The following is a 12,332-nucleotide window of genomic DNA, read 5'->3' as shown; positions in this document are numbered from 1 at the left end:
AAAACTTGATCTTATCTCTCCCTCCCTTTATTCCCTCTTCATCTAATTTGATTGTTTAGTGGGTTTTAAAATCTCATTTCCAAAATGTTTCTCAGTAAATATGCAGTACAGTATCTTTCCCATTCTCCATCCCTGCTGTCATTGTTCCCATTGTTCACGTTTAGACTATTTCTACTACTTGCTTAGCTTTTTAAAAGTTTGTCTTCTTGCTTCCAGTCTTACCCATCTCTGATTTGTTGTCAGTTTTCTGTCTGTTTGTTTTTTTGCGGTACGCAGGCCTCTCACTGTTGTGGCCTCTCCCGTTGCGGAGCACAGGCTCCGGATGCGCAGGCCCAGCGGCCATGGCTCACGGGCCCAGCCGCTCCACGGCATGTGGGATCTTCCTGGACCGCGGCACGAACCCGTGTCCCCTGCATCGGCTGGCGGACTCTCAACCACTGCGCCACCAGGGAAGCCTTGTTGTCAGTTTTGCTACCAAAATGATCCTTTTTTTTTTTTGGCCATGTGGCACGCGGGATCTTAGTTACCTGAGCAGGGATCGAACCCTGCAGTGGAAGCGCGGAGTCTTAAGCACTGGACCGCCAGGGAAGTTCCTGATCTTTTAAAAATCTCATCTTTAGTTTAACATTTATTGATATTCTAAGTGGCAGGATAAATTACCTGTCCTTGGTAACCGTATGATGTTTAACGGTAAACATCATCTCTACCTTCTGATTCTGAGTCTGATCCTCATTTCCTGCTCTGCTTCAGCTTCCACCTCATTCCAAGAGAGGCCAGTCACTGAGGAATGTGGGAATGAGAGCTGCCGTGTATCCACCATGTTTAATTTTAGCTGATGATCTAAAGCATGTAGTTTGACACGTGGTGTAGAATGTAGAAAAAGTGCTGTGCAATTGGACATGGTCTTAGGAGTCAAGAACTGCCATTGCTCCTGGCTCTTCCTGACGACCTATGTTTTGACATTTGAAGTTAAGTAGAGCCTGCTGATGCCTCCGTGAGCCTGACAAAAGTTAAAGCTGATTTAGAAGTTGATGATGCTGCCTGTGTCAAGTCCAAGACCTTTATTTACACATAGACAATGCAAATATAACTTGCAGCTGGGGTTGAATGGATGTGGGGTAAAAAAAACCCTAGATTCTAATTCTGGTTCTGTTTATTAGCTGTGTGATCTTGGGCAAGCCATTTAATAACCATGTGTCCCAATGTCCTCATCTGTAAAATGGGTGTAATAATACAAATCTTAAAGGATTGATGTTGGAATTAAAGGAGAAAATGTAGGTGATGGTTCTTAGCACAGAACTTGGAACTTAGTAAGTCAGTTTTTGGGTTTTTTTGTTTTGTTTTTGTTTTTCTTGGTCGCGCTGTGTGGCATGTGGGATCTTAGTTCCCCGACCAGGGAGAACCCGTATCTACTGCATTGGAAGCACAGAGTCTTAACCACCGGACCGACAGGGAAGTCCCAGTAAGTTAGTTTTAATAGAATACATAATTCAGATCAAACAACAAATTTTAAATACCTCTGTGTGCCAGGCATTGGGCTAGTTTCTAGGGCCACAGAGATTAATATGATCTGGTTTCTGCTCTTAAGAAGCCAATGGAGGAGTAGTAACTGACACTTTGTGATTCTTTTAACTCAGTCTGAATAATAATATATCAAGATCCTAACACTTTGTTTATGCCAAAAGACATCAGCAACATGAGGTTTTCTGCTGAATAATGTTTCTGGAATATTAAGTTTCTACGAGAACTGTGTAGTGTCTTTTGGTGAGGCCACGTAGCATAGCAAAAAGATAGACATGTGTTTACATTGGACTCAGATACTCACCAATTAATACTAATAGGTACTGGGCAAGTGGGTTAATCTCTTTGAAACTCATTTTCCTTATTTGTAAAATATGGAAACTAACACATTCATAGGGTTATTGTGATGATTAAATGTGATAAGATATATAACACTCCTGGCACAGTTCAAGGCACAGTCCCTGACACAAGGTAGATAATAAATGGTGGAATTAGTGAGAAAAAATATATATATCCAAAAGGAAAAGAGAGTAGCTTTGTATTACACTCGGTTGCATGGATGTTTCATGCCCTTGGTTAGCTACTGGATAGGAACTGTATCTCTTCATCTTTAGCTTTCTTGAAGGTGCTAAACATGTGCCTTGTTTTCAACGAACCGTTGAACTGTAAAATCTAAGAAAGAGGCTATCCCAAAGAAAAGGAAGGAAGGGGGAAACTGGAAGGTAGTTTTATTGGCTGCTATCCCCTTCAGATATATTCTTATTTACTACTTAAATTAGATAGAGATGATTACCTTCATGCTTGCAGAAGAGGAATTTCAGTCCTACAAAGGCTTACCTAAGACCCCACAGCCAAAATAGCAGAGCCAGGGTAACGCATCCTCCTGTTCTCACTTCCTTCCTTACCTAAACTAGGTTTCATAGTACATAATCATAATCACACCCCTGGATATCACTATGAACTTAATTGTCCTCTCTCTTCACTTTGCTCACTTGGATAAATCCAGCTCTCTACACACTCTGAGCTTACTCCTGAACAGCATGACATTGCTGAAGAAAAGCTGATATCCCTGTTGACTGGTCTCACTTTAAATTCATGATCATAAATCCTTTTTAAAAATATTTATTTATTTATTTATTTTATTTTGGCTGTGCCAGGTCTTAGTTGCAGCACACGTGATCTTCATTGCGTCATGAGGACTCCTTAGTTGCAGCATTGGACACTTAGTTGCAGCATGCATGTGGGATCTAGTTCCCCAAGCAGGGATTGAACTCAGGCTCCCTGCATTGGGAGCACAAATTCTCACCCACTGGACCACCAGGGAAGTCCCCATGACCATAAATCTTAAATGGATATGCAACACTGCCCAGCAATCCTACTCCACTTCTATTGTTTTCTCACTCTTTGAAATGACACTTTCAAATCATCCCCTCTTTTTTCATGCCACATTTTCTTCAGAAAATTCTAAAAACTAACATATATTGAGCGTTCAGTATCTACCAGGTACTGTTCTAAGGTCTTTACATGTGTGAGCTCATTTAATCCTGAAGACAACTTTTTATTATCAACATTTTAAAGATGGAGAAACTGAGGCACAGAGAAGTTAGAAAACTTGCCTAATATCATATAGCTACTAACTAATGGGCCTGAGGATTCAAACCTAGGTACTGTGGCATTAGAGTCCACATTCCTACCACTAAGCTTTGAGCCTCTCCTCAACTAAAAGCAGATAGAAGCTTATTTATTTCTCTACCACCAAACTACCAATCCATGGCATTTGAACCCATACTCTCTGCTCTCCCATACTTATTACTATGGATGAAGTATAGCTCCTGTTTTTACTGGTGAATTTCACCAAACATTCAAAGAAAAATTAATGCCACTCCTTCTCAACCCTTCAAAAAAACCGAACAGAAGGGAACACTCCAAGACTCATTTTACAAGGCCAGCACTATCTTGATATCAAAGCCAGACACAGACACTACGTGAAAACAAACAAACAAAAAAACTTTAGGCCAATATCCCTCTGAATATAGAAGTAAAAATTCTCAACAAGATACTAGCAGATCACATTCAACCGCACATCAAAACAATCATACACAGCAATTAAGTGAGATTCATTTTGGGGGTGCAAGGATGGTTCAACAAGCAAATTAATAAACATGACACATCACATTAATAAAATGAAAAGTAAAAATTATATGATCATCACAATAAATGTAGAAAAAGCATTTGGCAAAGTTCAACATTCATTCATGATTAAAACTCTCAACAAATTCGGTATGGAAGGAATATACTGCAATGTCATAAAGGCCATGTATGACAAACCCACAGCTAACATCATACTAAATGGTGAAAGCTTGAAAGTTTTTACTCAAAGATCAGGAACAAGAGAAGGGTGCGCACTCTCACCACTCCTATTCAACATAGTACTGGAAGTCCTTGCCAGAGAAATCGGGCAAGAAAAAGAAATAAAAGGCATCCAAATCAGAAAGGAAGAAGTAAAATTTTCTCCATTTGCAGATGACATGATTTTATATACAGAAAATCCTAAAGACTTCACAAAATAAAGTTAGATCTAATTGCCAAATTCAGTAAAAGTTACAGGATACAATCAATATACAAAAATCAGTAGTGTTTCCATACACTAACAATAAATTATCTGAAAAAAAAAACGTAAAAATGACAATCCCATTTACAATTGCGTTATCAAACCAAGTTTGTTTGCCCGACCTGCAGGAAGCCAAACTGAGACATGGAGCTTTGCAGTACAGAAAGGGTTTATTCAGGAGAAAGCCAAGCGAGGAGTCAGGAGAACAAATTTCAGACCTGTCTCCCCAAGGGTGACAGGCCTGTGATATTTATGGGATAAAGAAGCAGGGTGGTTTTCAGTGTGGGGAAATGTGATTGGAGGTAGGGAAAAGGTGAGGTATTCAGTGTTCTGAGCAGGCCCAGTTTTAGGGTCATTGGTCCCCACTAGTCTTAGCCAGTCTGAACTGGGCAGGAGCTGACTCCAAATTTCTGGAAAACAACTTAAGCTCCTTTTATTGTAGTGACCCATATGTCAGAAGGTTATCTGTAGGGATGGTTAAGAAGTACAGTGATATATCACCTAGGCTATGTGAAGCTTGGAGGGTATGCAGTTAGAGAAAGGAAAAAAAAAAATCAAACAAACTGACAGCAGACTTAATCAGTAAAGGCAGGTTACAAACAGTGGGGTTACTAACAAGTTGTTTCCTTATCTGCTGTTCTGTAAGACACAATCAAGGATTTCTGTTTAGGCTCCAGCTTCTGTTAACCCTATGGGACACAGTTTCAACAGAAACAAAAAACAATAAAATATTTTGGAATAAATCTAACCAAGGAGGTGAAAGATCGGTACACTGCAAACTATAAAATATTAATGAAAGAAATTGAAGAAGGCACAGATAAATGGAAAGCTATTTCATGTTCATGAACTGGAAGAATTATATTGTTAAAATGTTCATATTACCCAAAGCCACTTATAGATTCAATGCAATCTCTCTCAAGATTCCAGTGGCATTTTTTACAGAAATAGAAAAAAAAATCCTGAAATTCATTTGGAACCACAAAAGAGTCTGCTTAGCTAAAGCAATCCTGAGAAAGAATAACATAGCTGGAGGCATCCCACTTTCTGATTTCAAACTATATTACAAAGATATAGTAATCAAAACAGTATGACACTGCCATTAAAAACATATATAGATCAGTGGAACAGAATCAAGAGCCCAGAAATAAACCCATGCATATACAGTCAACTAATATTTGACATGGGAGCCAAGAATGCTCATTCAGTGGGGGAAAGGTAGTCTTTGCAATAAATGGTGCTGGGAAAATTCATATGAAGAAGAATAAAACTAGACCCTTATTTTAAACCACTGACAACAATTAACTCAAAATGGATTAAAGACTTAATTGTAAGACCTGAAACCATAAAACTTCTAGAAGAAAACAGGGGAAAGCTTCTTGAAATAGGTCTGGTCAATGATTTCTTTGGACATGACACTTAAAGCACAAAGCAGCAAAAGCAAAAATAAACAAGTGGGACTACATCAAACTAAAAGTTGGTCAAAAGATTAAAACTTCTGGTTATGAGATATATAAGTTCTGGGAATGTAGTGTAAAGCATGGTGACTATAGTTAACTTTACTGTATTGTATATTTGAGAGTTGCTAAGAGAGTAGATCTTAAAAGTTCTCATCACATGAAAAATAATTATGGGGTGAGGTGATGGATGTTAACTAAATGTAGTATGATAATCATTTCACAATATACATATATATCAAGTCATGTACATCTTAAACTTACACAATGTTATATGTCAATTATATCTCAATAAAACTGAGAAAAAAGGTATCAAGCAGATCAAGCATAATAAATTTGATCTTACTTTAGCTCTTCACCCAATTTGATTAGCTAGCAAGTAGGTGCTCTGTTTAGCTCCCCCAGTGATATTCTTTCTCCTAGAGCTTCTGTTATCAGCAAAGAGGAGGGATTCACAGCACAGTACCTGAATATACAAAATACTTTTAAGTGCAAAAAATTAAAAATTAAAAAATTAAAGACAAAGAAAACCTCTCCCTTGATCTCACAGCCACTTTTAGCTAATGCCCTGCTTCTTAGTTCCCTTTTTCTTACCCTTCACATCTTAATTTAAATGCCATTTCCTGAGGCACCACTCACAGCCACCTAATATAAAGTAGCTACCCATTGGCTCCCTATTACCCCAGCTTAAATTCTCTGCAAGGCATTCATCACTATTAGATATTTTTCTTGTTTACTTGTTTAGTGTCTGCTTTCCATCGCTGAATTTAAGCTCTTAGCAAGGAACCTTTCTGTCTCCTTCAGCATTGCATTCCCAGGACCTCAGACATTGTCTCAATATGTAGGACAATACTTCCATTGTCCTTATAGGCTCTACGTGATTTCCCCTTACTTTCTGACCTTATCTCCAACTACTTTCTCCTTGCTCGCTGCTCCACTCACAATGAACAATCTGCTGTTCCTTTGCCAGCCTCCCTCCTTCCCTTTCTTTAGGTCTTTGCTCAAAAGTTACTTTCTCATTCAGGCCTTCTCTGTTTGGGAACTTAAAATTGTAGCCCCTACTCTCTGCTTCTTTCCTTGCTTAATTTTTCTCCAAATTACCAAATTGTAACATACTGTATAATTTACTATTTATTTCCTGTTCGCATCATTAAGTCTCTGCTGAATCCCTAAAGCCTAAGAGTATCTAGTACAAAACAAAAAGTATTTGTTTTATTTTATTTTATTTATTTATTTTGCGGTCGCGGGCCTCTCACTGTTGTGGCCTCTCCCGTTGCGGAGCACAGGCTCCGGACGCGCAGGCTCAGCGGCCATGGCTCACGGGCCCAGCCGCTCCGTGGCATGTGGGATCTTCCGGGACCGGGGCACAAACCCGTGTCCCCTGCATCGGCAGGCGGACTGTCAACCACTGCGCCACCAGGGAAGCCCCCAAAAGTATTTATTAAATGAATGGGTTTGTGAAATGATTGCTTAAATGAATATCAGATGTGAAATCTTTTGGATGTGTAAGGTATCATCATGGGCAGTAAAATTATGTTAATAAATAATCTTAACAGCAGTATTCATGATTGAGTTCTTCACATCTCAGGTATAGAGTCCTACACACAACATCTTCCCCAAAAAATCTTTTTTTTTTTTTTAAATCGTTTTTTGTGTTTGATAGCTGGGGCCAGGGGTCAGCGAGTCCACCAGGGCGAGAAGGAGCCTCTGGCCCCGCCCTGGCCCCGCCCCTGCCCGCGACGGCCACGCCCACCGCGTGCCGAATGCCTTATAGGCGATTGACGTCAGGCAATTTGTTGTCATTGGCGGCTCCCAAGATGGCGTCCATCATGGAAGGGCCGCTGAGTAAATGGACTAACGTAATGAAGGGCTGGCAGTATCGTTGGTTCGTGCTGGACTACAATGCAGGGCTGCTCTCCTATTACACAGTAAGTCCTCGGAGGCAAAGCCCCGAGCGCCTCGGGGGTCGCGATCCCTGGGTGGAGGTGGGGACCGGGCGTTTTGGTAGCTGGGAAGAGGTTGCTAGGCTTGGGGGTGCAGCCGTACGGGAGGGCTCCCTCGTGGGGGAGGGTTTTACGTCCCCGATAGCCAATGAGGGTGAAAGAGATGCTGGCTCAGCCAATAAGCGGGCACCGGCTTTATGATTTATGGGCTGGGGGCGAGCCGTGTTTCTTAGGGTCGGGTGTTTGTTGGGGGGGTGGAGTGGGGTGCTGTTGTAGGTGGGTGGGTGGTTGTAGTCGTGGTTTGAGGGGTTCGGTCGCGCGGTACGTGCGGTTTCCCCTTGTTAATCATGGATTTGGTACTGTACCCCCAGGCCCTGTAAACGGCCGCGCCCCTTACCTTCCCTCCAGGGATTGAGGAGCGCTGCTTTCTTAGAGCAGTGGTCTGACGAGCTTGGCCGGGTCCTGAAGTGACTTGCCTTCTCAGGTCTGCCCAAGTTGAGCGTCTCTTCACAGGACTCCCGCCTCCATTCCGCGGGAGGCGAGCGTGAGCGACGCCTTAACTTTTGAGAGCGGAGGATTTCCTACACAGGACTCTCTTGTTAGCGAAGAGAGACTGGATAGTGCGATGTCTCCTGAAAGTTATATTCCGGGAAGGGCCGAGTTAAGGGCTTCAGTGTCGTTAAACACGAATCAGTGGCCGTGGGAAGGTCCATGAATTGCTATGAATCTTATGTTCTGACTATCCCTCCACCCCCGACGCATTAGAAATGGAAGGTGGGTGGAATTAGAGAAATTACTTCCAAAAGTACTGTCTCTGAATGGTTAATGGTCTAGTTAATAATAGCCAATGAGAGGGAAGAAGCCTCTTAAAAGAACAAAATAGAATGTCCTGAAGGCTTTGGAAAATAATAGAAGACAGAAGGAAAAAAAATTCTGATTATGGAAGGAGGGTTAATGTCAATGAGAGAAATGGGGACGCTAGTATTTTTTCGTTAATTTAAACAATATTTATTGAGCGCCTACTACATGTTAATTGTTATTGCTTTAGGCTAGGGGTGTGTGGGTCTGTGGGCACACGCGTGTGCACGTGAGCAAGAATCAACAGAGATCAATATATTCATCATTCCTTTTCTGTGGAGCTTATCTTCTAGTCTAGTGGTTCCCTTAATTCATTTTACTCACGATAATTCTGCAGGGTAGGTATTCATTATCCCCATTTTACAGTTTTGGAATCTGAGGCTCCTGGCTTTTAAGCAGTTTGCTCAAGATCACAGAGCTAGCAGTAAGCAGTGTTATCAGGGTTCTAAATAACTGGCTTTTTTACTTTTTCCATTACACTTCACTTCACTACAGGAAGGAGAAAAATGCAATCTTTGAGTTACTAAAGACAAGCCTGCAGGAGTAACAAGTATAACTTTCAACATCAACTTCCTTTCTTTACATAATTTTTAAAGGGAAAAAAAAAGACCAAACCTGAATGAAGTTTAAATACATTGTTCAAGATTATCTTTAGGTAGCCATGAAAGAGAGGCAAATGAACATTGTATCCTGAAAACTCTGGAATTATGAAATCCCATAGTTCAGATAAATGAAGAGTAATATTGGGTTTCAGTAGAAGTGATAATCAGAAAATCCTTTTGAACCTTTCCAGCCTATTCAAGGTAGAGTAATTTCAGTGAGTGGCACTATGGAATGAAGTTACTCTACAAATCCCAACTTTGTGTGGGTCTGAATCTAGGGTCACACTGGAGAGGCCCCAAGCTGGGGTTCTTGGGAACTCCTAGCGCAGACAGAATCTTCTTTTTTTCCTGTTTTTCTTCCTTTGTCATATCCTTTTTCTGCCTCCTTGCCCTTTTACTTTCTGAATATCTTGACAAATCTCTCTTTGTCTTACTGACTAAATACGGTTTTTTAAATTATACTTCTTCCCTGCCACCTTCCCCCACCCCATTACTTATCCTCCCTTCTGAGATTAGACTATAAAAACATCATCCCTGCCAGCAGAAGAAGGTATCATATTTCTCACTAATGGATATTTAGAAGCTTTTTTTCTTGTTCTTTGGTGTTAAAGTATTTGCCAGCAGCTAAACCACAGAGAAATACTGTAAAATAAAATGATCTTGTGAAAATAAAATGATACTCAATCCCAAATTAGAGGAGGTCCAGTAAAGATGGGAAAAGGGGCTTCCCTGGTGGCGCAGTGGTTGAGAGTCTGCCTGCCGATGCAGGGGACACGGGTTCGTGCCCTGGTCCGGGAGGATCCCACATGCCGCGGAGCGGCTGGGCCCGTGAGCCATGGCCGCTGGGCCTGCGCGTCCGGAGCCTGCGCTCTGCAGCGGAAGAGGCCACAACAGTGAGAGGCCCGCGTACGGCAAAAAAAAAAAAAAAAAAAAAGAGATGGGAAAAGGATAAGTATTCACCTAAAGAGAAAATAGGAAACATTGAATGTTGGCAATGAATTCTGTACACTTGGACATTGTTTCAGTACATTAGGATTTGGAAGGATGAAGGTACATCTTAATGATTTGCATGTGGCTGTTAACTTGGATCTGCATCTTCTAGGAGGAGTATCTGAATTAGTTGCACAACATTTTAACCAGAGCAGTAAATAGCAAGTTACTCTATTCCTTGTTTCCCAAATCACTCGGGCTCTGGTCTGGCTCTGTGGTTGCAGGCTTATTCTAGGGTGGCCATGAAAACCCTGGACTAAACTAAATTGGCCTTGTTTTAGAGTCAGCCTGTACCAAGAATTGATATTGGGATAATCTCAGGGTTGGAAAGGATCACAGGAATTGCTGTGAACTGAATAGATTCACCCAAACCTCACCTTAGCCTGGATCTTGTCTTCTGGACCTGGGCCCAGACCCAAACCTATCTTCTGGGAATGGATGGTCTTTTTACTTTACATTTCTTTTATTTTCATAATACATAAATTTTCAGTTTTTGCAAAAGAGTTTCGTATATTATTCTGACCAATACAGGAACAGAGAAACTGATTACCTTCTTTAGAAAAGTAGAATTAGGCAATCTTTTCAGCTCAAGCTCAGTCTTTTAATTATTAAAAACAATTATTCATTCAGCAAGCATTTATCTGGGACTTTTTAATAGGCACTTTACTATATACGTTGGAGGTACAAGCACGAAGGAGAGAGTCCCTTCCATCTAGGAACTCACAATCTAGCAGAGCAGACAGCTAAGCATAATTTCAAAACAATATGGTAAATTCTACAATAGAAGTAAGAGTAGACTGCTGTGGGCACATTGCCTAAAAAAGACTAGAGAGACATTTGAGCCGAGACTTAAAGGTAGAAGAGAAGAAGGGCATTTCAGGCAGTGGGAAATATGTACAAATTGGGAAACTTGAGAACATAAAATGCATTAAGATATTGAGAATTTCTGAGCAGCTTCAGTGTAAAGGTGTGTAGGGAGATAACAGGAGATTGAGTCCAGAAGGTATTTGGAGCCATAGGTCAGGCCTGGAGATGAAGATCTGTTAGATTATAGCACAGAATTTGTTGAATTTTTATTAGGTGAGATGCCCAGGGAGGGCTAAGGATATAAATTTGGGAACACTGTGTGGACAGCCAACCGTTTAGGTGAATCATGATCACAAAGGAAGACAAGAAAGGAAAGAAAATTGAGGGAGACATAGATACATGATATAGATTATGTGAGATATAGATATGTGAGGAGTTGGAAGGTTAGAAAGTTAATGGAGGTCGTGCCTTTTGTAAATTTATCAAATGTTTATTGATTATGTACTATGTGCCAGGCACTATGCTAAGAAGAAGGGTTAAAATGGTAAATAAGATGGATATAGCCCATAGTCTCGTGATACCTAGAGTCTACTGCCGTGTACATCAGGTAAGAGCTGTGATAAGGGAAGCATAGGATTTTGGGAGGTGCAGAGGTGGGTAACTTGACTCTGTCTTGGAGGGTCAGAAAAGGTTTCCTAGAAGAAGTAGGTTTGCTGTTACCTGAATGGTGAATAGAGATTAGCCATGTGAGCAGAGAGAGAAAAGTGCTTGAGATAGAGGGAATAAATGTTTTTCGAGGAGACAAGAGTAAGGAGTTCGTTAGTCCTGGAGTTTGGGCTGTGTGGTGGACAATGGTGAGAGGAGCTGGAGAGAGAAGCAGGGGCCCAATAATGAAAGGTTTTCTTGATCAACCATGCTAAGGAATTTGAACTTTACCCTGCCAGGGCAGTGGAAAGTCATTTAAGTGTTGTAAGCACTTTTTGTTATAGAAAAAAACTTTTATTATAGAAAATTTCTTTCAAACATACACAGAAGAGGATAGTAAAATGAATTCCTGTCATCCAGCTTGTACAATATCAACATATGGCCAACCTTGTCTTATTAATCCTCCCAATAGCTCCTTCCTAGCCCACTGGATTACTTTAAAGCAGATCCCAGAACTCATTATTTCATTTGTGAATATTTCAGTATGTATTACTAAATGTTAAGGTTTCTCTCTTAAAAAATGTTATCACAATACCATTATTACAACTAAATAATAATAATTATTTATTAATATTTTCAACTATCCAGTCAGTGTTTAATTTCCTTGATTTTTTTCTCAAATGCCTCTCCCTCACCAGTTGGTTTATTTGAGTCAGGATTCCAAATAAGATCCACATATAAAACTGAGTCTCTTTTACTCTATAGGTCTTCCTTCCCTCTTTTTTTCTTTGTCATTCATTTGCTTTTTTTTCAATGAAAAATTTTTTTTGGCTGCATTGGGTCTTAATTGCTGCACACAGGCTTTCCCTAGTTGCGGCAAGCAGACGCTACTCTTTGTGTG

At 40.6% G+C, this 12,332-nt stretch overlaps 1 protein-coding gene across 6 annotated transcripts in view; it reads left to right on the top strand.

The window, feature by feature from the left end:
* Positions 1 to 7,349: 7,349 nt before the first annotated feature.
* The window catches only part of OSBPL9 (oxysterol binding protein like 9), a 169,965-nt gene continuing 164,982 nt past the window's right edge, over positions 7,350 to 12,332 (top strand). For 4 of the 6 annotated variants that reach the window (XM_030870111.2, XM_030870110.2, XM_060305623.1 and 1 more), the window contains exon 1: positions 7,395 to 7,514. In XM_030870111.2, coding sequence (XP_030725971.1) covers positions 7,404 to 7,514 — 111 coding nt within the window. In that variant the 5' untranslated portion in view covers positions 7,395 to 7,403. Of the gene's footprint in view, positions 7,515 to 12,332 lie in introns of all 6 variants that reach the window. The other 2 variants (XM_030870112.2, XM_030870113.2) reach the window with 1 other exon arrangement.

The sequence above is a fragment of the Globicephala melas genome, chromosome 1 (genome assembly GCF_963455315.2).
Source record: "Globicephala melas chromosome 1, mGloMel1.2, whole genome shotgun sequence".
NCBI classification, from domain to species: domain Eukaryota; kingdom Metazoa; phylum Chordata; class Mammalia; order Artiodactyla; family Delphinidae; genus Globicephala; species Globicephala melas.
This window is presented reverse-complemented; position numbering and strand designations above follow the sequence as displayed.